Below are 23,138 nucleotides of genomic sequence, written 5' to 3'. Positions count from 1 at the left end.
ACGTATTTTTGCAGTTAAATCTAATAGTACGGACCCTTGACTACTTTGCCATATAATATACTAACTTTACTACGCGGCTTCGCCCGAAATTTAATTCTTATTTTATAAAAAAAAGTTTAAAAGTTTTTAGACGACAGACAAACACAAACACTTTGTGCTTTATATATTAAGATGTAATGATTTTCATTATATATATTACAAATTCATCCTACATCATATTAGACGTGATTTTCGTCACATTTATCGGTCAGTCTAGAATCTAGAATATCCCTAGATCGAATCTATCGGACAAAACACTTTCCATGCCTCGTTGGCGCGAAAGCACGCCAATGCCAGAGAACAGATGCGGATATTTAACGTGATAACGCGCCATTGCCAGGCATAGAGCAGCAAAGGGTTAACATCGACGAGAGATCGCCGGCATAACCTTCAAACTTCCACCAAGAAAGTTCACTCGAACTTTATCGAGGGAAGCTTCAACTATCGTATATGAAGGGTAAACGACAATCAATGATCTTTTCTTTAATTTCTCGATTCGTCCGTGGTATATTTATCCCGCGGACACCGTCGCGTTACTAATTACAATTACGAGGCTCGTACATAAACATAAAAAAACATGCACGCGCCGTGAGGTGAAGTTAGGTCGAATTCAAATGGTCTAGAGGGCAGTAGGTATTTTACGTGTGGTTATACATGTAATTGTTCAACGTGCCGCGTATCTCCCGGAGGCGAGCTTCTTCGACTAAATACCTAGACGCATAAGAGCACCGCTTGTGCGCGCCGCGAGTTTTTGACTCTTTCAACAATTACCAGATATGAATTGACAGATCGTATCGGCAGAAATTTTGCCAGACGTGTATCTTCGATCCGTCTCGATCTACGATCGCGTTAAAAGGTAGGTACCTTCTGTCAAGGCATGCTACACACACACACCTCGCAGAAGCTGCCTTGCCTCGTGCTTCCCTACCATCCTGATCGCACGAGTTTACGTCATTCGATTCATCTGCGAATTCCCATCATTTCAGGCAGATTCTTGTCCGCCGCGGAACAGCTCTCATGTCTATCGCGAGTCACGCTCGTCTAATTGTCTTTCTTCATTCGCTACTGATCTTCAATTTCCAACAACATGTTGTTTTGCGACACTTTCAAGGCTCCCCTTTCTGTTCTATTCCTTTGGTAGATTCTGTTGTTTCGCTTAATTTCATGAACGTCACGTGCCTGGCAGATGTGAAATGACATTTTCCTTGCATACCTTATGCAAAGTAGATCGTTACTTACGTTGCGCTTGACCTAGCATTGCTCCAAATGATGGAAGAAAGCATTAATGGTTTTATCATTTGCAGCAGGAATTGATAAGTGAAATTCATATCCATTGGACAGATGTTCCAGAGGTCACAGATTTGAGTATCGTCTGTGCATGTATCTTGTATGCGAATGTATGTTAAACTTGTAGCAAGTAAAAGTAATCGTTTAATTTTATTTTCCATTTAGTCGTTCTTCAAACTCTTTTACTTTTATAGTACGAACTCTAACTTACATGTGATCAAGTCTTCTATTCTGGCTTCACACCTGTTCAGCAAATATTTCATGAATACCGCAGCCAATGGAGAAATAATATGTTAAATGGTGGTGGAAATTGGGAGAAATAAGCGTATTTTACTTTCGTTACAGAGCAATAGGCAGGAATGGAGTTCGGTGTGGGCGATGTTGCCCAAATATCAGCTGAACTCGCTCAAGTGGTAGAGGTGATGATGTCGCCAAACGTGCCGCAGCAGCAGCGTTTGGAAGTGTACAATGCTTGCGAGAGATTTAAGGAGTCGTCGCCTCTATGCGCTCAATGTGGGTTATATCTAGCGCAGAAGTCGCCGAACAGGAGTTCCGTGGTACGGCACTTCGGATTGCAGCTGATGGAGCATTGTATTAAATACCGATGGACGCAGATATCGCAATCGGAAAAGATATTTATAAAGGAGAACGCTATGAAGCTACTTCAAGAAGGTACAGAACCATTGCTACAGGAAGAGGCTCACATCAAAGACGCGCTTTCTCGGGTTGTGGTGGAAATGATAAAGCGGGAATGGCCGCAGCAATGGCCCACACTGCTGTCGGAACTCAGTCAAGCTTGTACGAGGGGAGAAAGTCAGACTGAATTAGTTCTTCTAGTGTTTTTAAGGCTGGTCGAAGATGTTGCGCTCTTGCAAACTTTAGAATCTAATCAGAGAAGGAAGGATATATACCAAGCGCTTAACACCAACATGGCTGAGATTTTCAGCTTCTTTCTCAGATTAATGGAGCAGCATTTCTCGGAGTTTCAAAAGAAGAATAATTTAGGATGCATGTCCGAGGCAGCCGCGCATAGTAAAGTTGTACAGGTACATCGAGCGCAAAGGTTTTATAGAATATGGCATTACAAAGTAAATTGTTAAAACTATGTTCACCTGTTTTTACTCGATAGGTAGTATTATCTACGTTAACTGGATTCGTGGAGTGGATTTCAATCAATCACGTGATGGCAGAAGACGGCAGACTATTGCAAATACTATGTTTGTTGCTGGGGGATCCGATATTTCAATGTTCGGCAGCTGAATGTTTGTTGCAAATTGTGAATCGTAAAGGGAAAGCCGAAGACAGAAAGCAACTAATGATTTTATTTTCTGAAGACGCTTTAAGGTACATTTATGCCGCGGCAACCGCGGCACCATCTGTTAGTGGCTCGAACGAGTTTCACGAGAATCATTACTTGTTCTTAAAGAAACTTACACAGGTAACTTCCATAATGCTTTACCTAAATTTAATCGAGGCTTCTACCGATATTGCGTCAAGCTTATTACGTTTTTTTATAAACCTAAATTCAGGTATTGACTGGAATGGCGACTCAGCTATGTACGCTTTGGGGCAAAGACGACGGTTCTAGCATTCGACCAGCACATTTTAACATATTTCTGGACACTGTGCTAACGTTCACCATTTCCTCGAGCTTAACATTGATACACATGGCGAACGCGATTTGGATAATGCTGTTTAAACACGAACAGATAAAGCAAGATCCGTTACTGTTGACTTACATACCGAAGTATGTAGAGAGCACGGCCCCAAAGTTAATAAAAATAGGATATCCGCACGGTAGACAGAGCAATGGGATGAGCACTTACTGTCTCGCTGACTATGATTCGGAGGAAGAGTTCAACGTCTTCCTCCATCGATTCAGGACCGATTTGTTGGAAGGATTTCGGCACGCGACAATGGTAGCGCCGTTAGTAACGTTTACTTATGTACAGCAATGGTTGACAGCCAAGATAACAAAGGGGATGGCAGATCTTCGGTACAAAAGTGATCAGAACGATCCGCAGTATCTCGAATGGGAAGCCCTCGCACAAGCACTAGATTCTGTCGTATCAAGAATTCTATTAATCAACGAACGACCAAGCGTACAAACTGGCCTTCAGCTGTTGGAGTTGTGTCTTGGTTACTCTCCGCAAGATCCCTGGCTGCTGTCGGCTCTACTTTCATGCATCAGCGCGCTCTTCGTGTTCCTGTCTATGTCAACCGGTTCAATGGCTATGCCAGGAGTAGCCATCCTGCCAAGAGTTCTGGAAAAGATCTTTGCCGCTCTCGTATTCGAAGCACCCGGCGAGACGAAGGGCACTCGGTCCAGGGCAGCAAAGAACGTGAGGCGTCATGCAGCTAGTCTGATGGTGAAGATTAGTTTGAAGTATCCATTGTTACTTCTCCCAGTATTCGATCAAATACACTCAATGGTCCGCGGCTTAGCGCGTGAACCCAGCCCGTTGTCCAAGATGGAGACTATCATGCTGTACGAGGCTCTGTTACTGATATCAAATCACTTCTGTGATTACGAGAGGCAAACCAGATTCGTAGCTGAAGTGATCGGTGAAGGGTCGGCGAAATTCATCGCCCTCGGCGCTGAAGCATTCAAAGGTCCCCTTGAATTAATGAGATTCATAGGGCTGGACAGACCACCAGTGGAGAATATGACGGAAGACCTGGCAGGCCAGAATCGAAGTGACTTAATGATTTGCATTTGTACGATATTGAGCGTCGTGAAACGGTGCTCGATCCCGGACGATCCGGATCGCGCTGCGAGAGGTAGCTTCGTTACCGCGCTCAGCGAAAGCGGAAATCCCGTGTACAGAAATCCTGCCACGCCACATGTGATCCCGGTACTGCCAACGCTTTTCGCACTGCTCAGAGCAATGAACGCCCTCTTCACACCCGCCGCTTTAGCAGCACTGTCAGAGGTAATGCGTACGTTAACAATTTATCTCTCATCCAACAGGTGCAAACATAATGCCCTCTGCTTTTCTCTATCAGGGATACAAAAATGCTCACGAACTGCTCGAGTCGGAAAAAGCGAACCTTTTAGGCCTAAATATAACAAATGATAACACGTCAGAACCTGATCAATCTTCTAGTACGGCTTTGGTGCGAATGCAATCGTTCCTCAGTACTATTCATGACCAGTGCTACCACATGCTGGGCAGTGGGTGTCATATGATCGGAAGAGACTTTTATCAGTTACCTGGTTTGGCGCCAGCTCTTATCAATTCGGTCTTCTCTAATATGGAGGTAATTATTTGTTCCTCTCTAGCCAAGCGCTGTAAAATAGAATCACAAAGGGATTACATTATATGTGTATGAAAATTTCTAATTTCTAAACTTCTCTCTCCTTTCAGCTGATTCCAGATTACAGACTGAGACCAATTATACGTGTATTTATGAAGCCATTCATATATTCCTGTCCACCTGCGTTTTATGAAAGTGTTCTCGTACCTGTACTGGCTCATGTCTCTACGCACAGTAAGACACTTTTATCTTTCTTATTTTTCCCTTTCCGTTCACTTACACTTTCTTTTTACGCGACCAGTGTGCCAAAGATTAAGTGCCAAGTGGCAGTACATCGCACATCTATACGAATCTGGTGGTCTGGACGAAGAGAATACTGATACGCAGGAAGTTATTGCCGACATGCTAAATCGGAATTTAACGAGGGACTTTGTGGACGTGCTGAAAGTGGCTCTCGTAGGAGGTGCTGCTAGTGACGCAACTCCTCCTGACACCATGGAACAAGATATGGGAGGCATGGCCATAGATCCCCCTTCGTCCCGTGGAAACAGCATAGTCGCAGAAGTTGTCAGCGAATTGGGAACGTTTGTTCTTCGTCACCCATCTACGTGCCACAGCGTTGTCTTATGCGTTTTAGGGTAATGAACGCTTTTCATCCTAATCTAGTATCTATGAGAGTAGTATCGGTCTTAAAGCGTACTTACCGTTTCAGGGCTCTGGCTTGGAACGATTCAAATGCCAGCTTGAAAGCCACAATGTTAACTGGGCCGGTTGTACGAGCATTAACTGCCGATGGTAGTTTAACACCCGCCATGGCTGCTCATATTATGGTAGCTATCCTTCAGGGTTTACAGCTTCATGGGCAACACGAAGCCAATCAAGGTTCCCTCGTGACTTTGGGCACACAAGTTTACGAATGCTTGAGACCTAAATTCCCCAACATCATCGAAGTGATGCAACAAATCCCCGGCGTTAATCCCACGGATCTGCAACGCTTCGACGAGAAGATGGCTGTAATTAGTACTAAAGGAAACAAAGTTGAGAAAGGGAAGAAAGATCTTTTCAGGAAAATCACGAAACAGGTAGAACATTTTCAGACAGTGATAGAACGAAGGCCAGAATGTTGCTCGAACATATGCCATACGATACTCTTTACAGCTCATCGGCCGCAGCATCGGTCAGTTGTTTCGCAAAGAAGTGAAGATACACAATTTACCACGAATAGAAGTGTTTGGGAAGCCGCATTCGATACGCGTGGACGAAATCTCAAAGAATTCAAATGACAGCGGGCTTGCAGCTCTGTTCGCGGGACCTACGTAGCAGAAACTACACTTGGAGGACCATATAGCCAGCACATGGTTTGAATTGATAAATGATAAATCATCGTGAAAACGATTTCCTACAGAAAATGATGATACTATTAGATAAACAAATCCCGTACCTAAAATAAGGGGACTTCGTTGAATGAGTTTCATTTTTAAAGATATATTTTCCGCTTCTCTTCATTTTTAAATTATCCGCAAAGTTGAACGCGTGTACATAGTTTGGCGCAGCGACACAAACTATACTTAACGAAATTGAACGGGTAGCATACGTTTACGCGCGTATTCAGCCAATTGTGAATAGTTTGTAAAAAAAATGTATTAAAATCCAACTTATTTATGGGAACCTTCTTATTTTCGGCTCGGGATTTCATCGTATACAGAAGACAATTATGTTCATTGGATATCAAAGGTGCGTGCGTGAACAGCGCGTGTCGCGCGCGGGTGTGTGTATGTATGTAATTGTATGCGTGGTGCGTATGAATGCGCACTTGTGTAACATAAGTAAAACGTTGATCGCTGAAGAACACCACGCAGCACTTTTGATATAACTGATCGAAGAAGAAAACTAACAATATGTTATCGAGCAATTGTATATTAAGTCGCACGCATTTATTACTATTCCTTTTGGATTTACATAAAATCTCTCTCTTGTAACAATATAAAACAGCATGGTTTTCAACGATCGCACGATCTGTAGTACAGTTTTTTTTTGTAAACAATACTTCGCTGTAATATACAATACAGAGATTGTTGACTCTTGCAGAAGAGGAGCGTGTACGTTTTTTAAAAGCGTTTGTACATTGTGATTTTCAATCAATTTCTTCTTGCTACTTTTAAAAAATGCAAAGTGAACATTCTTTGAAATCGAACCGTTCAACGTAGAAAGTGATGCTTGTTCCATACGTTTTACGGCGATTAAATGCAGGTTTTATTTAACATTTAAAATTAACAACAATACAGCATTCCACTTGCCCGCGCGTGGACAATTTTTCAATGTTAAATATCGATTAAAACAGAATTGTAATATTTCCACGATTCGTTGTTACTATTTTTTTTTCTTCTTTTTTTTAGTTCAATTAATTATTATTCCATTATTGTGAAGGCCGTGGCACTGTAACTATCGCACGAAAATTGGATTAGTATTTTGTAAAAAAAAAAAACACCATTAAACATCAAACAGTGACAGTAATTTATGCGAGATCATGGGATATTGATCATCATTCACCGATCAGTATGCGACAATCATCACTCGTGAAATTTATAAGTCGTAATGGTGGATACTTATTTGTAAAAGAAGAGAAGCAATACCGAAATCGAGACCGTGCTTCGTAAAGAAGAACGAAAGATAAATTTATGATAAGACACGTGAATCGCGTCGACAACTTTTGTTACTTGGATGTAACTCGAAATGTCCCAAACGGTGACACCTCCTTATTAAATTACGTCTCGTTAAATACGGTCAACTTGCTTATAGTATTGACACGTCGCATATGTTACTATAAAACAAAAATTCGTAAAGATCTATATTTTCCAACAAAACATCACTAAGATTATTATACAACAAAGTACAAGTTTCGATCAGCTTAAGATTTCATTACTAGTCGAACTACCGCGTTAGGTATTTAACAAGTTCTCCCGTTCCAAGTACTTTGAATCGAATCGTTGAAACCGAGGGATACTTTGGCCAGAACTTTCCCCAGTTTTGCTTACGCTTGCTTTCATAAAAATCGCAGAGATCCGTGAAATTGTTTCGATGTAAGTACAGAACAGAGCCATAATACACGTTTTGTAAATTTTTGTACGTATGTATGTATGCGCATACAAATGCAGAAGAAAATGAGACATTAAAGGCATCACGTGCTGAACCTAACAGATAATCTTTGGAATACGATCGTTTTTGTATCGTTTTGTATATGTTCCAACCGATATGTAAGAAAAAGATAGATATTAGATTAAAAAATATGACGGAATGATAATTTACGAAAGACGGCTTTGTTATTGACATTGATTGTTGGTTGTGAATCCCGAGGCAACAATTAGTAAGACCTGAACAACTTTCTGAAACGTCCGACTAGGATAGATCTGAATTTCTAGTGCCATGCTGTCCAGAATTATAATGATCTTAATACAGGCTTTAATGCGAATGGAAAATAGTCCGGAATCGCATTTACGTGATTAGTGTTATTAATTGCAGCAGGGTAAGCGAAAGACCATAATCCTGTCTGGTCAGATGAGTCTTGAACAATGTTCCTCTGATAAGTTTCACCAGTACGTGATTTTAATGAAACTTTTGAGGTATTATTCTAAAAATCAAATGACAATATTTTTGCCGAATACTTCGTTACAATTCTCTATTTCCTATGAACATTTAAAGCTAAAACTATTAGGATCTTTAAGCCTCGAAATATTATATGGAATATTGTCATTCGATCTTTAGATACACGCCTGAGTATTTCATCAAAATTCACGGGCTACGAATTATTCGGTACCCTTACGAGATCCAGGAATCTTCGTTATAGCGCTGACCCTCGCGATTGATCTCAAATCCAATTTACAGTATAAATAATCTCGATCAATTACTCGTATCGGAGGAAGGAAAGAAATTAGGCCGTATAATCTCGTAGAAATCGGAAGAATTAACGAAGAAGATATCAGCATTCGCTTACTAGGAACTGTCGATGATGACCAATCGGTCGCTCATTCGTGCATTCGTTCATCCGCTCATTCGTCCAGAAGCATGCAAACAACAGAGAAGATACTCTATTCATCTCCACAGATCTTATCCCGCAGATCCTTCGTACCGATCATAAGGAAAAATTTCTTCGTTTCTCGCGTCGATCCCACTTTAGTACTTCACCTCGTGACGGTAGATTTCTGGTAGGTCTCACGTCTGATCGTCTTAAATTACGTAGAAACAAACAGAAAAATACAGTGAACATTTCGTTAAGAATAAATATCTTTAATGAGCGAGCAATTGTAGAGTAAGGTACTGTTTTTTTCTTTTTCTTAGTCTCTTACTTTGTAACGCTGGCGGGTACGTTGCTCACCGCGAGTTCACATACAATTCGTTCACGAGATCGAAATATCGCTAGAAGCCCGATGATCTGGAAACAATTATACGCTCGATAAGTGTGTAACGCGCGATTCAATGGACAGGTCAGTTCGGAGCTTGATCCGTTAGGCGTTCGAGAGTTTTATTAATCGCTGGTCGTTGTATCAGTGTCGTCCCTTTTTCCTATCAATAAAAACACGTCCATATTATCTTTCCCCTTAACGTAGACCTGGCCGCGCGGCTCGAACTCGTATCGCCCCGACAGAACGTCCAAAGCATTTTTGGCCACTTGTATCCTCCCAGCCACGCCAGTGGAGTCCATTCTAGATGCTATGTTCACAGCATCCCCCCAGATATCGTAGTACAACTTTGTAGCACCGATTACTCCAGCTGTGACATCGCCGTAATTAAAGCCGATCCGTAATATTAATTTAAAGCCCAACAGATCCCTATTGAAGTCGTATATCACCTTGTGCATCGCCATAGCAAAGTCCATCAGCTGAAAGAGATGCGTGTACTCGTGGCCGGCTTGTTGCCTGACTTGAGGGTTCAGGCCGCTGGCCGCCATGAACGTGCTACCAATCGTCTTGATCTTCTCCACGTTCGAGAACTCCGGTTTCTCTAGAAGCTCGTCGAAATCGCCGATAAGCTCGTTGAGCACGCGCAGGTACTCTTTGCCGCCCAAGTAAGACTCGTCGTAGAGTTCGTTGAAGTTCACTATGCTCGCGAAGATTATCCCCACGGCCTTGTGATTCTGCGAATACTTCGCGGTGGTCTTCAGCTGATCCGCCACGTACTTCGGTATAATGTTGTGCAGAAGCCAGTCGGCTTGATTCTTCATAGATTGCACGCGACTTTTGTCCCGCGCCGCTACCGCGTTCCCGTGGAAGCTCAACCGGTAACTGATCTCGAACTCGCGATTCAGAAACCAGACGAGCAGGAGTAGAAGTATCATGTCTAAAAATATCTCAGAATTGTACAATCTTTCGTTGTAGACGATCTCCGCCTCCCGTTGCCTCGCGACAGCGGTCCTCGTTGCATAGGCCGACGTAAGAACAGACGTATTGTCGAATATCACGGTACTCTCGTTAGACCGATTGGCCAAGGTGTACGGATAATGCGCCGAGCCGTTGAGAAACCGATTATAGAGATTCTCTTGGTTGTATGACACGTGATTCACTACGAGACAGAGGAACAGCATGCCCATGAACGTAACCAGGAAGTTCTTCATCCAACAGTTGAGCTGGGTGAAGTTACAGAAATGGACTAAACCTACGAATATCAGATAGCCGTAATAGTACTCGAAATTGTTTAGATTGTGAAAGTTGCTGCACGTGTAATTGAGTAGAATGGACGCGATGGGCAAACCGACCAGAATGGCACCGCAAATATGCCAGGGATACCATTGCGAGAAGAACTTAAATATTTGCTGCGTTAATGGCGCATGGACGATATTTGGATACAGTAGCTGGCGAACGCAAAGCGCCACGGCTATGATCTGCGCTGTGGTGGCACAGGCGAAGAAGATCATGTAGTACAGCGATGGCTGGCAAAGTAAAAAGAGCGAGGCTACGACGGCAGTGTACACCAGCGCCGATATCAGAATATCAAAATACGTATTGAACCTCGATGTAGCCAGGGTGGGTGGGTTGCCGCTGATACATTCGCTGACCTTATGAGCATGATCTCTGTATTCTTTCTCCATCTCTTTGTTCTTGAAGAAAAGAGTCACGCTCGAGAGCGGCGGTTTCACGAAGTACGATCGCTGAGACGTAACGTTATCCTGGACGCACCTTCGTGAAAGATAGAATCACACGAATTACGAGATGCTCTTTGGGGCCGTGTAACTTGAGATCGATTATTCACCTGATTAATTGCAGGTCAGATTGTTTCCTTAACTTATGAAAGCATGCACCAAAAGTATCCGTGACTGCCGGCGGAAACGGATAGGGCGGTACCGAAGACGATGGCTCGTGAACAGAGTTCAACGTGGAACTAGAAGTATAATAGCCACTTACTCGGTGTGCCAGTAAGTCTCCCTGAGCCATACCGTTCATCAAAAACAACTAAAACGTGAAAATTAACTGCAGGAGGAAGACGAGTACGCTAATCTTGTAGTCGAGTGAAATTTCACTGACTAACGGTTGGACTAAGTACAATATGCACCCATCAATATCAATATCACTTTGGCTTTTTTCTTAAGTACTCTTACAGTATTTGAACATGCTCCATCAGGCTCAGATACTAATTGAAATGTACCTAGTCCCATCGCTACCAGTTATATCGTTATGTTTCTATTAATACCTGTTGCTGTATACTGCTGCGCCTGCTATTACTTCTGATCCCAGAATCTTTCCTACTACACATAGAAGAGGCACGACTGAGCGGCTCTTGACCAGACAATAAAGGACTAGAAGGTACTGGATTCGGGTCCATTTCAACGTCGTTCTGAGACGTATTCTGCAAATAAATACAAGTTATATACGAATGAGACAATACAGATGAATGTTAATGCACAACACGGTTGTCGACGCGATTGACCTGCCTAAATCCATTGCGATCTTCGAACGATTGAGATTCAGTTTTTGAGCGTTCGGTAATAATCGCCTTGGCTTCCTCCATTTCCAGCGGGGTCATTTCTTCGGCGGTTCGTTGTCGTTGCAAGTACTTCCACGGCTTGTTCCGTGCCCTCTTCTTTCCGTAACTACCGACGGATATTGGGCTTTTATTCACGTTTCCCTTTTCATCCGCGACGTCCGTGTCCCCGTTCTCCGAATCTAGAATGCTCGGCAGAGAATTCGCTTTCATTCTATAATTATTTGTGTTGGTAACCATGTGGAGATAATGATACTTGGATTTAGATTGACTGTTGCAAGAGGCCAAGCGATGCCGCGACTGCATCAAAGGCGATATACTTTTCGGTGATGTCGCGTTCATTACGAATTGATTAGTGATATCTGACTTCCGGCTTTTGATGAAATAAGTCTTGATACCTGGAATAAAGAATAAAAGAGCTTCGTCACTAACGATATTCAGTGGCTGAAGGTGTGGTTTCCACTAATCACGTACCATTGATCAATTCCCCTTCTTCTGTGATGTACCGATCATCCAGGAAACTTAACGTTTGCTCGCTTAAGTGAACTCTTCCCGGTTTTCCAGTGCTCTCTAATTTATTTGCCAGCGTCACATCGTTAGACCAAACATCGAATTTAAATCTCTTGGTACCTACGATCCCGCAGAGCACAGTTCCAGTGTGCACCCCAACTCTCATGTTAACACCCTCTCGTCTCTCAATATCGAATTGTTTTATAGCTTCTATCATAGCTGTCGAAGAGCATACAAATATTACTCTTCATTCGTGTATCACATTCTTGCGATGCAACGAAAAAGAAAGAGGGACAGTATACCTAATCCCATTTCGATACAACATTTCGCATGATCAAGCCTTGGCTCTGGACATCCGCTAACGCAGTAGTAACAGTCTCCCAATGTAGAAATTTTCTCACATCCATGATTCTCGCATAAATCATCGAATCTTTCGAAAAGATCATTTAAAATGCCTACCAATTCCTCGGCAGTCTTATTGGAACTCATTCGCGTGAACCCGACTATATCAGCGAATAAGATACTAACGTTTTCCATTGAATGCATATTGAATGGCCGAAACAGTGAACGGATATCCGTATTATTGGACGGTATCGATCCTTTTTTCAAAGAATCTTCGCGCTCTCTCTCGCGCTCGCTTTCCTCCATTAACCAGTCGGCGACTTTCGGCGGCATTACCGAATGAATCATTTTTTCTTTAAGCTGCTTCTCCATCTCTAGCTGGCGCCGAACCAGCAGAGACTGGCCGACTTTCATAAACGTGCCACGCATTCTTACAAAAGTCATTATTAAAATATGTATACCTATCAGGTGAATGCAGATTTGCATTAGGATTCTTATTCCAAGGCTGGTAGAAAAATAATCGTCGTCCGAAAACGATCGGCTGGATATGTTGCTACTTAAGAAATAGTTGGACATTTCACCATTTCTGCGTGATAATACGTTCTCTCCTAACACCGACGTTGTATCGTTCATGCCTTTGGAAATGAAATCATTAGGCGACGTGTCGATAGCGGAATTAACGTTAGCTATCGTCGACATTATACTAGAATTCAAGCTTCTCAAAACATTCGTGTCGTCGAACGCCTCGGTTAGTCTTCCGATGATAGTTTCGGGCGACCTCAGCCCAAGGACAGACAGTAGTCTCGAATCCTGAGAATATGGTACTGCTCTCGTGCTTGCCGTTGTATATTCGTTGTCGTCGTGCATTACGTTTAAAAGCTGAGTGTCATTAAAATTTCTTAAAGAAGTATACGCAGCTGCTGATATTTCGGTATAATCTATTACGGCATCGTTCCCTGTAGAATTAGTCGATAAAGTACGTTCGCTAAAAAACTTCTCCCTTGCAGTTTTTGTACCGTATAGGTAGGCAGTCAAAAATTCAAATAGAAAGGAATAAACTGTCGATATTCCCACGCAAGCGTACAGTGGCATTGGCAACACAGTGTAAATTAATAATAAAATCTCAGAACATAGTGCGAAATGCCCGACTAGAGTTAAGCCATCTATGTAGGGTGGTACTATTGCGAGAAAAAGTAAAGAGAGGACGCAAAGCGTAGATGCAACCCCTAGTGAGATTGGTAACACGTAGGTTTTATAGTAATCTGTATGCGTTAAATACAAGACTGCCGATACCATTGCTCCAACAGTGGTGAAAGTTGCCGCTATGGCTGGCCATGTCGTGGTATTATATTTTGTTCCGATTATAACAAAGTATGCCAACCATGATAAAGAAACCAATAAAATATACGTCAGGGCGTACCTGAAATAATAAAGGTCAGCGCAACACAGATTTCGATAGAAATTATGCAAATGCTATTCTGCTGCTTACCGAAATCTTAATCTAATTTGTGGAAAGGCACTTCTCTTAAATTGTTCTTCAAGTATTTCTGAATCGAACCTAGGATTCAACCAAGATCTAGGCGCTGCACGTTCGAATGGCACCGGAAGGCTAATTCCACAACAACCGAGCCCTTGGCCACTGTGTGCCAAATACGTTTGTATATACGGTGCTAAAGATATATGGATTTCATCCGTGGCATCTTCACTGTCATCTTTAGCTCTTGTAAAACTAACAGATGAGCTTCGCTTTCGATTTGAAGGAGGACTCATACTTGACATTCAAATAATACTAAAAGCAAAGTGTTACACATGTAATAAACAAAGAGCAAAATAAATATTTCGCTAACGTTACTTTGCGCATTGATTTTATTAGGAAAAAAATGATATTGTGTAATAATCTTGTTACTATGTGCTACATTTATTTTCGAATCATTTTTCATTATCGGTTGGAAAACATACTCGGGCTCCTAAGTCGAAGATAAATGAAACATTATATTGGATATAAGACTTATTCAATTATTAAGAAGATAGTTATAGAACATTTATCTTAAATGACAGCGTGTTTTTTAACACGATCTTCGCGGTATAATACGGTGTCTAAAAACGACAGTGTGCAATTAAAAGAGGCAACATTTCGATAAAGGAACTTACAGCCGGTTAAGTCACCTCGATCACTGGCGAAATCGCCACAAAACTAAGGAAATCATCCTCCCCGCTAACATCGGAGATTCTTCATGAAATCAGCTTACTTTGAATAATGTCATCTTGGTTCCCGTCCTTTTTGCGCAGGGTTCTCGGCGTTTGCGAGAGAAATCGATGCAGCGTGAACCAGAACTTGAAATCTAAATCTTTCCGATGCCCTTAGATTGATATACCATTAAAACTTGTTATTCGAACGTTTCAAATTTTCTCTTCTATAATATACCATAGCCATCTTGAATCTATCGATGACAGCGCCCACGAATGGAAAACTTATGCGTTGAAATATTTAAAGTACCATTGTCTGCCAGACTTATCGCGAGAGGGCCGCAGCCAACAGCAAATTCTCGCAAGTTCAGGAATAAACATTTCCTGCAGGTAGTGAAGATGGTGGATTCAGTGTCCAGTAATTTAGTCGAGTAGCGAGTAATTATTTACCGTATGTGAACGCTAAAATTTAGTCGAGTAGTTTAGTAAAGCAATGGTAAATTACTAAATTACTCGCCACTCGACTAACGGCTGATTTCTTCACCGTCAGTAATCTTCCAATTAGAGTTATGTTCCACATAACTGCCATATGATAGCATCCAACTGGTCGACGAGTGCCACATGATAGCATCCAATTTGTCGTTTACTAACCGGGGCTTTAATCGGAGGTGAAGAAATCGGGCATAAATTACTCGACGTGTCTGAATCAGCCTTAAGGCCAGCGCCACTTTCAATTGGCACGCAATTTCTTTTTCTTTCCTTTTTTTTTGAAATTGGATACACCTGCGGATCTACAGAAATATGACGATATGGGGACTGATAGGAGTAAATTCGAATAAATTTGAACCATTGAGCTCTATCCTAACTGGAGTGTGAATATCAGTAGGAAGAAGTAAAGGCGACAGCGGACCGAGAGAAATCGCAGATAGTGCGTGAATGTATCCTTCTTCTTCCTACTATCCCTCTCTATCTCTACTATCGTAGTAAATTTGTGTGTAGTAGGGGTATAGACGCCACGCGGCACGCCACCACGCCATGATCTTCGTTAGCATCAGTTACGACTCTCAAAATAATAATCATGACTAATTTTAACACATTTGACTCTTTTTTGGATATGTTTTACATTCTTGTGCTCGCGGATAAGTTCACTGAGATGCACTATCCATCTATAATCTAGTAAGACAGAGAAAGCAATCCCTCGTATTTGCGTTCCTTGTCTGATCGTCCACCATTGCTCTGTTCACACACCATTTAGAATAGAGTTCAATGATTTGACAAGTAGAATTCTTAACACTGGATTGGTTGTTTTTGATAGAAACGAAGATAGCTCTATAAGAATTGAGAAAAATAAATTCGAAGACATTTTATTAAGTGTGGAAAATCAGAAATAAACCATAAGCGTCTTTCAATATCTACAATGTGTTCTACACTAACACATTCTTCGGTTACTCCGAATATATTCTACATGGATCGATTCCATGATGCTCCATCTGACACTACAGCGTCTATTTTTAAGCCAGATTGTTCGGTTAGAATAATGCACTCCATAATAATTTTGTGTAGAATTGCAGCACTTGCGTTGCCAACACTCAAAAAGCAAGCTAACGAGCGAACCCATGTGCCTTTGAAAGGCTGAAACATGAGAACAAATGCATGATCTCCGTTTTTCTGTTTTTGATATTTAGAAGTGTATGCACCTAAAACAACAAATCCTTCAACTTTTAAGTTCGTGCGATTGAAGTATAAGGTTTTAGATAATTTCATTTCATCTAGTAATAACACACCTATCTATAACAAGTTGTTTGGGTATTAAAATCCCCATAAAAAACTTCGAAAAAGTAAAAAAATTACACCAAGTACGTGAAATCAAATAAATCACAAAAAATAAAAGATAATAATAAGTACAAAATAAAAAAAATATGTGAAATCAAAATGAGCTGCAACGTAGAGATGAGTCTCCTTACTCTTACTTCATGATTCGCTGTTTGAAAGATTAAACCTCTGGTGGCGCTGGCGAGTACCAACAGTGCGATCCCATGGCGGACCCGGGACGTGACACCCAGCAAACGCAATTTGTATCTCAGCCACCGAAACAGCAAGTGACGCAACAACCGACTACACAGCAGCAGCAGCAACAACAGCAGCAACAGCAGCAACAACAACAGCAACAAAGTTCCTTTAACGAGTTTCCACAGGTAGACGTCTTGCAATTGAAGGTAAACTTGTGTCGGTTGATTTGACAATATATCTGATTTCCAGTTCTTAACAAAAACGAGATTACAAGATCTCGTAAAGGAGGTAGATCCCACTGAACAGTTAGATGAAGATGTGGAGGAAATGCTTCTACAATTGGCTGATGATTTTGTGGAGACGACCGTGAATGCGGCATGCTTGTTGGCCAAGCACCGCCATGCCAATACCGTAGAAGTGAAGGATGTTCAGTTACACTTAGGTGAGTGGAGGAAGATAAACAAGCGTTTTATGTATAACGAGTCTGGGAGATTATTTATTAAATCAATCACTTTTAGAAAGAAATTGGAATATGTGGATCCCCGGCTTTGGTACGGACGAAGTACGTCCATACAAGAGGGCAACGGTCACCGAGGCACACAAACAGAGACTGGCGCTTATACGAAAATCAATCAAAAAATATTAGTCTTCCTGTATATTTCATTTCCTACATCAGTTCTTCTATTCTTAAGCGACAATTTCTGTTTTTTTTTTACATTTACATGACAGGATACTATAATAATACGCATCACTGATACTTGTAAGAGAATAAAAATGCTGGATTCTATATAGTTTTTGCAATGTATAGTTTTTTAAGTATAAAGCAACTACAATTGGATAACTGAATTACTATTTGCGGAGAAAATCAGCGGTTATATAAGTATAATATAATAGATAAATTGAACAGTAAAAAAGTGTGGATGAATCTCCTTTCTTAATAAAATTACAAGCGAAAGAGTGAATTTGTACAATTTTTACCCTCGAACACCTTTGAACTTTCAAAACAATGCACGCTCGGAACGCGCCAATGTCAAATAATAGTTGGAATCCAACCTTAGCCTGGCGTCAGCGTGTTTTCACGCCATTTTAGTTCACCAGTGTCGCTTCAGATGGTTATATGCAGTCCATAAACTGCAGACTTTTAAAATGCGTTTCAGAGCAGTAAATAAACAATTTTGTTACTAAATCCAGTTCTAAAATGAAGTACAATGTCTCTGCACGAGGCATAGGACTTCTTATTGCAAATAAACAAAAGAACAAACAGATTTTTATAAGTTAGTTAATTGAACTACTGCGGACGATGAATAAATTATCGATTATTTCAAACTAATTTCATCCTTCTTTCCATTTATCGTAAGAAAACCAAATATGGAACTAAAGGTTTAATTTCGACGATGAGAAATCTTCATTTCTGTACTCCTTTTTATAATAAAGCCCAACGTTTGATCAATCTTTACATATCTTTGTTTGTTTCTTAATAGTTCTGGTTAATATTCAATAATTAAATTTAGTTCAGTTCAATAATCTTTATTTCGTTCAAAGTTATTCGTTACAAATTGTCTTGTTGAATCAACTTCGCACGATTCGCAAGCAGAACCCTTTTGGGTTCCACGGACACCGGACCACATTGAAGTTCCCTCAAACAGTCAGAATTCCCAGCCGGCCCCGCAACACTAAAACAGCGATCGCGACGCACTTATCCGATAATGTAACTTTCATTTCTTTCGCCATTTATCTGGTTGATAAACAAGTTGAGAATGAACTATTATGCTAGGAGAAAGTTGGATTGCAACTTTTCTACTCCACTTTGTTGCTCTATGAAAAATTTCGGCTCGTAAAATTTTGCGAATACCAATTCGGCTCGCAGTGGACGGTGTTAAAAATAGTCTTAAAATTTGATTGAAACAAGCACTAGATTCAAATCACTAGTCTATCTAGTTACTCTTTGACGTTGACCATAACTGCAGAAATTGGAACTGCCTGTTCATCGGGCTGAATTCGTCAAACCGACATTACTATAGTATAGTATATAAATCGTGATAACCTTTTTCCTTCAGGGACACCCGTGAGATTTTACCATCTGCTTACTGGAACATTTTCCAAACGGTATTGTTCATCGTATTATATCATTTTCAATGAAGAACAGCTTGAGCAATTTACCAGAAATTATCGCCACGTTATTGGTAGCCAAAATATAAACAGTCTTTCTTTCGTAAAACATCCATTCTATCGGGGAGCGAGCGATTGGAAAGTATCATTTGAACGTACTTACACGTCTTTGCCCTGATAGTTAAATATAAAAATTATGTTAAGCCGACTTTGTACTTTCGTGACTGTACTGCGTCGGTTTAGACGAAATATTTTCCCGATAATTAATTGTAGTTTCTGTGCAAGTTGCAGTTAATAGTAACAGCTTTGAGATTATATTTATAACAAGGAAATAGGTATGTCGAATTTGAAATGTCAATTGTTTTGCAGATCGTGAGGGTGTTATAGAAGATAGCGTGACTCTTCTCATCGAAATCAGAAATTCGATAAGAATTGAATAATATAAATATAGTGTAAGGATCTCTTACATTCTCGAAGCTCGAAGCAAAGCTTAGATCGGCAGAAATTGACATTTCCCAGAGGAGATTTAATTAAGAAGAATGTCTGCCAGCAACGAAAGTACCAATAACAACACCTGCGTTGTGTGTTACAAAAATGTCGAGGTTTATAGTATTGGTATGTGCGAGCATCCTGTGTGCTACGAGTGCAGCACTCGAATGAGGGTGCTCTGTTGTCAGAACGAGTGTCCGATTTGTCGCCAAGATTTACCCAAAGTTGTATTCACAAGGGAGATAAAACCTTTTCGTCATTTACGTAAGGGCAATTTGTTAGACACAAAATATAATATCCATTTTGATACGCCTGACATCCAAAGTAAATTTTACGATCTGTTGTCCAACCGTTGCAATGTTTGTAAAGAAAAACCTGTGTTTAATCACTTTAACAGTCTGAAAGATCATATGAGATACCAACACGAGTTGCATTACTGTAATCTTTGTGTGGAAAATTTGAAGGTATATCAAATGTGTTTTATAGCGATACATTAGGTTCGGTTTGGCGAAAGGAATCGTGTTAAGGAATACTTATCTTTCTGTAACAGATATTTTCCCAAGAAAGGCGTTGTTACACATGGCCCGATCTTGCCCAGCATAGAAGGAAAGGAGATACCGATGACAAAAGTCACAAAGGGCATCCATTATGCGAATTTTGTGACCAGCGTTACATGGATAACGACGAATTGTTCCGACATTTAAGACGAGACCATTTATACTGTCATTTTTGTGATGCAGATGGTTTGCATCAGTACTACAGCTCCTACGATTACCTCAGAGACCATTTCAGACAAGAGCATTTTTTGTGCGAAGAAGGAATGTGTTCCGAGGAGAAGTTCACGAGTGTCTTCAGAACCGATATAGATTTTAAAGCGCATAAGACGAGTGTTCACAGTAAGCAGTTGAGCAAAGCCGCCGCTAAGCAGGCAAGAACGTTAGAGTTAGAATTCACTCTGGCTCCGCGCAGTGAGAACCGAATGAACAGAAGAGGAATGCCAGGCGCATCGAGTTCTAGGAATCCGAGGGATTACAATTGGAGAGACTACAATCTCAGGGAATATCAGCAAACAGTAACACCAAACCCATCAAATGTATTTGTATCAAACAACGAACCTACTTTTGTACGCCAGCCGTCTGTAGACGTACAGAGCACCGAAGAATTTCCAACACTGGGTAACACCGCGCCTATAGTACCTACCCTAAGTCAAGCTAAAGGCAGAGGGAACGTGACAATTCGTAGTACTATAAGACCGCAGCCTCTGGCTGTTACGGATGAAAATTTCCCTGCATTGGGATTGGAGTCGGCGGGTGCGAGTATATCTAAGACCGTCAACTTCAGTGTATCCAGCGGTAACCCTTCAGGATCGAGCGCGCAATCACAGAAGGGTACAACTTCCAACGTATCGATTCAAGTGAATCATGAACCGAATGGAACTGTTACCACAAAGGTTTCGGGTCCTAACATTAGAATTCGTCCAGCACAACTTTCGAGAGAATCTGACTTCCCTGCACTGGGTCCCGTGGAACCATCGACTAGTAACGCGAATCCAGCTCATTGGAAGGAAGTGTTGCAATGGACTTGTTCCAAATCAGCATCAGCGTCTGTACCAAAGCCGAAGAAAGTTGCATCACCGCCATTAGTACCCTCCCCGCCGCCTATTCGATCGGGGGAAGATTTTCCTACGCTATCGAAGCCATCTAAGTCGAAGAAGCAGTCGACGATCACAGTAGTACCTACCTGGGCTCAACCGCAAAACTCCAGTAATAATCCGAAAACTACCACTGACATAACGAAGGGGAAAGCGAAGAAGAAAAAGGTTAAGCAAAATTGTAATAATAATAATAATAGTAATACTAATAATAACGAGACTAGCGGCTCGAGAACTAATGTAAGTACCGTCGTTGTAAAAAAAGAGTGTGAAACATCTAACGCATCCAGAAGTTCGTGCAGCATGAATAGCGTGCACGCTGTGCAGTCCAGTTCTCAGTCTGTGCAAAATATAGACGCGAGTAACAATGAGAACACATCCAAAAGTATGAATATGCAGCATTCAAAGGAATCGGAGCAAATTAATAAGAAGGAGAAGAAAAAGAATAGAAGCGTGGATAACGAGACGGTTGTAAATACTAATACCGATAACAGTACTTCCAATGGAGTACAGAGAAAACGTACTGAACTGAAGATAGATAGCTTAAATTCTACTAACAGGAACGTTCGCCATTCAGAAGAATTTCCGGCATTAGGTGGCAGCAGTTCTAAGCCACCGGGTTTTACAAACCCGCCGCCTGGATTCGGTACAACAACTCCTCCGCCTCCTGGTTTTTGTATAAAATTCAATAGCATGGATAAATTAAACAGCAGTAACGGATTGACTTTTACAAACAGCTCCGGAGAGAGTTACTCTATCTTTCCGGATGATAGTAAGCACGACAGTGCGTACAATTATGTACCTCCTCTGGAATTTCAAAAACGGAACAAATGTCTCGTAGCCAAAGTTAACGAAGTCTTGATGCAGCAAGACCAGATCGAGGAGTTCCGATATATAAGCGGACTGTTCCGTCAAGGAACATGCAACGGCCAAGAATATTACACGCACTGCCGCGAAGTTATGGGCCTGAGTGCTTTCGAGAACGTATTTCCAGAGCTTTTAGTCCTCCTACCTGACATCTCCAAGCAGCAAGAGCTGATCAAGGTTCACAAAAGGGAGAATGGTAACAAGATTAGAGGCTTGGAGATTTGTGCCACCTGCGGTCAAGTCTTAAAGAACGGCTCTGATTTTCGGCAACACATGACTAGTCATACATTAGAGAATCATTTTCCAGCGCTGGGTAAAAATAGCGCGCCTCAGAAAAACTCCTGGGTACGTAAATGAGTATAAATCTGTTCCTTTAGTTAGCTTACAATCTCTGCCAAGGCTCTGTAAGGTACGGACGAAGGAACTGCGCTAAACAAACTATTTTTGTGGATGGCATCAGTGTAAGATAATCATAAATAACTTGAAGTTAAAACGTACGGTACATATTTCAACTGTCAGCCCCAGAGTATTAAGAGTTAATCTGAACAAGTTGATTACCATGTTGTATTTGGTATTTGTTCAATGACTTGTGTGATCGCTGCCTACAATAAAGAAAATTTGTTATTGAATGGTTGTACTAATAATTTTACGAGATGCGAGTTATAGCGAAGAAAGTCAATAATTCTCTATATAATAACAAACTTTGTGTAAATTAATTTCAACGATTTAATAACTGTAATACATTACGAATAAGATGCTCCTATGTGATCCTTGTACTAAAACGTTCTAATCGATGCCCTGTTCCATCATACGTTAAAACTACTCTGTATATATTAATCGTAAGTAGAAAACACACACTTCTGTAATTTATTCATTGTGTTTTATGTAGTAGAAATGGAAATAGAATTTTATGGTGCAATAAAAATAACACCGCATATTAACAAATTATTTGATACGTTATACATTATACAGTACATGTATCGATGATGTACTGTTTTGTACTATAATAAAGTTATTAGATTGAGTTAAACGATAAGATTACAAATCACAGTCGTCTCTTCCACTTCCCTGCTTTGTAATTAATTACTGAATTTCGAATCGTCGAACAAACAATAAGATGGTAATGGTGGAATATGATGTAAACTTATAATTCATTTCATACGTTTATTTCTAAATTCTTTTCTTTACTCGTAAGTATGCGATACTTCACGGTACAAATAACTATGTTTACGAATGAGAGAAAAACTTGTAAATTTCAATAGAATGTAAACGAGCGTCGGAGATAAAGAGTTCCTTTCAAATACTTATTCTTAATACTTATCGTTAGTATCATTCATTCTGTGATCGATTTATTTAGAAAAACAGGATAGTCGAAACAGTATGTCAAATTATGTAATATGTAATATTTCATTTCCAA

At 40.8% G+C, this 23,138-nt stretch overlaps 4 protein-coding genes across 10 annotated transcripts; 3 read left to right on the top strand and 1 right to left on the bottom strand.

Annotated features, from left to right (window-relative positions):
* The first annotated feature begins 339 nt into the window (after positions 1 to 339).
* Ranbp21 (exportin-5-like protein Ranbp21) lies at positions 340 to 7,894 on the top strand. 3 transcript variants are annotated; one of them, XM_076815351.1, is made up of 9 exons: positions 340 to 496; positions 1,672 to 2,372; positions 2,456 to 2,764; positions 2,856 to 4,259; positions 4,333 to 4,587; positions 4,695 to 4,818; positions 4,886 to 5,222; positions 5,297 to 5,666; positions 5,743 to 7,894. In XM_076815351.1, the coding sequence occupies exons 2-9, from the start codon at positions 1,686 to 1,688 to the stop codon at positions 5,902 to 5,904; spliced, it is 3,648 nt and encodes a 1,215-aa protein (XP_076671466.1). In that variant the 5' UTR covers positions 340 to 496; positions 1,672 to 1,685; the 3' UTR covers positions 5,905 to 7,894. The 3 variants fall into 3 exon arrangements, with proteins under 3 accessions (XP_076671466.1, XP_076671465.1, XP_076671467.1); XM_076815350.1 differs by lacking the exon at positions 340 to 496 and adding an exon at positions 565 to 895; XM_076815352.1 differs by lacking the exon at positions 340 to 496 and adding an exon at positions 1,316 to 1,436.
* On the bottom strand, positions 6,497 to 14,937 carry Ac13e (Adenylyl cyclase 13E). 4 transcript variants are annotated; one of them, XR_013085598.1, is made up of 9 exons: positions 14,560 to 14,934; positions 13,898 to 14,197; positions 12,369 to 13,828; positions 12,031 to 12,285; positions 11,503 to 11,954; positions 11,266 to 11,421; positions 10,828 to 11,027; positions 8,928 to 10,754; positions 6,497 to 8,807 (listed from the first exon to the last, which is right to left on the bottom strand). XR_013085598.1 is itself a non-coding variant. In XM_076815349.1 (8 exons), exons 2-8 carry the CDS (start codon positions 14,185 to 14,187, stop codon positions 9,107 to 9,109), a joined length of 4,386 nt encoding a protein of 1,461 aa, XP_076671464.1. In that variant the 5' UTR covers positions 14,188 to 14,197; positions 14,560 to 14,937; the 3' UTR covers positions 6,497 to 9,106. The 4 variants fall into 4 exon arrangements, 3 of the variants coding, with proteins under 3 accessions (XP_076671464.1, XP_076671461.1, XP_076671462.1); XM_076815349.1 differs by having other exon boundaries at positions 6,497 to 10,754; positions 10,828 to 10,956; positions 11,507 to 11,954; positions 14,560 to 14,937; XM_076815346.1 differs by having other exon boundaries at positions 6,497 to 10,754.
* Positions 14,938 to 16,591: 1,654 nt separating this feature from the next.
* On the top strand, positions 16,592 to 17,567 carry Taf12 (TATA-box binding protein associated factor 12). The gene is made up of 3 exons (XM_076815353.1): positions 16,592 to 16,790; positions 16,855 to 17,047; positions 17,124 to 17,567. The coding sequence occupies exons 1-3, from the start codon at positions 16,632 to 16,634 to the stop codon at positions 17,249 to 17,251; spliced, it is 480 nt and encodes a 159-aa protein (XP_076671468.1). The 5' UTR covers positions 16,592 to 16,631; the 3' UTR covers positions 17,252 to 17,567.
* A 940-nt stretch (positions 17,568 to 18,507) lies between these two features.
* On the top strand, positions 18,508 to 22,350 carry LOC143370488 (E3 ubiquitin-protein ligase ZNF598). Of its 2 annotated transcripts, XM_076815681.1 has the most exons (3): positions 18,508 to 18,711; positions 19,084 to 19,667; positions 19,754 to 22,350. In XM_076815681.1, exons 2-3 carry the CDS (start codon positions 19,254 to 19,256, stop codon positions 22,076 to 22,078), a joined length of 2,739 nt encoding a protein of 912 aa, XP_076671796.1. In that variant the 5' UTR covers positions 18,508 to 18,711; positions 19,084 to 19,253; the 3' UTR covers positions 22,079 to 22,350. The 2 variants fall into 2 exon arrangements, with proteins under 2 accessions (XP_076671796.1, XP_076671797.1); XM_076815682.1 differs by lacking the exon at positions 18,508 to 18,711 and having other exon boundaries at positions 19,329 to 19,467.
* The last annotated feature ends 788 nt before the right edge of the window (positions 22,351 to 23,138 follow it).

The sequence above is a fragment of the Andrena cerasifolii genome, chromosome 6 (genome assembly GCF_050908995.1).
Source record: "Andrena cerasifolii isolate SP2316 chromosome 6, iyAndCera1_principal, whole genome shotgun sequence".
Lineage (NCBI taxonomy): Eukaryota > Metazoa > Arthropoda > Insecta > Hymenoptera > Andrenidae > Andrena > Andrena cerasifolii.
The sequence above is the reverse complement of the archived record's forward strand: the minus strand, read 5'-3'. Positions and strand labels throughout refer to the sequence as shown.

Coding starts and splice junctions, on each gene's coding strand:
- Taf12 (XM_076815353.1), top strand. CDS start 16,632: ATGGCGGACCCGGGACGTGACACCCAGCAAACGCAATTTGTATCTCAG. Junction 16,791..16,854: donor CCTTTAACGAGTTTCCACAG/GTAGACGTCTTG, acceptor TCTGATTTCCAG/TTCTTAACAAAAACGAGATT. Junction 17,048..17,123: donor GGATGTTCAGTTACACTTAG/GTGAGTGGAGGA, acceptor AATCACTTTTAG/AAAGAAATTGGAATATGTGG.
- Ranbp21 (XM_076815351.1), top strand. CDS start 1,686: ATGGAGTTCGGTGTGGGCGATGTTGCCCAAATATCAGCTGAACTCGCT. Junction 4,588..4,694: donor CGGTCTTCTCTAATATGGAG/GTAATTATTTGT, acceptor CTCTCCTTTCAG/CTGATTCCAGATTACAGACT. Junction 4,819..4,885: donor GGCTCATGTCTCTACGCACA/GTAAGACACTTT, acceptor TTACGCGACCAG/TGTGCCAAAGATTAAGTGCC.
- LOC143370488 (XM_076815681.1), top strand. CDS start 19,254: ATGTCTGCCAGCAACGAAAGTACCAATAACAACACCTGCGTTGTGTGT. Junction 19,668..19,753: donor TTTGTGTGGAAAATTTGAAG/GTATATCAAATG, acceptor TTTCTGTAACAG/ATATTTTCCCAAGAAAGGCG.
- Ac13e (XM_076815346.1), bottom strand. CDS start 14,187: ATGTCAAGTATGAGTCCTCCTTCAAATCGAAAGCGAAGCTCATCTGTT. Junction 12,286..12,368: donor TTGTATCGAAATGGGATTAG/GTATACTGTCCC, acceptor GCTCTTCGACAG/CTATGATAGAAGCTATAAAA. Junction 11,422..11,502: donor ATCGCAATGGATTTAGGCAG/GTCAATCGCGTC, acceptor ATTTATTTGCAG/AATACGTCTCAGAACGACGT.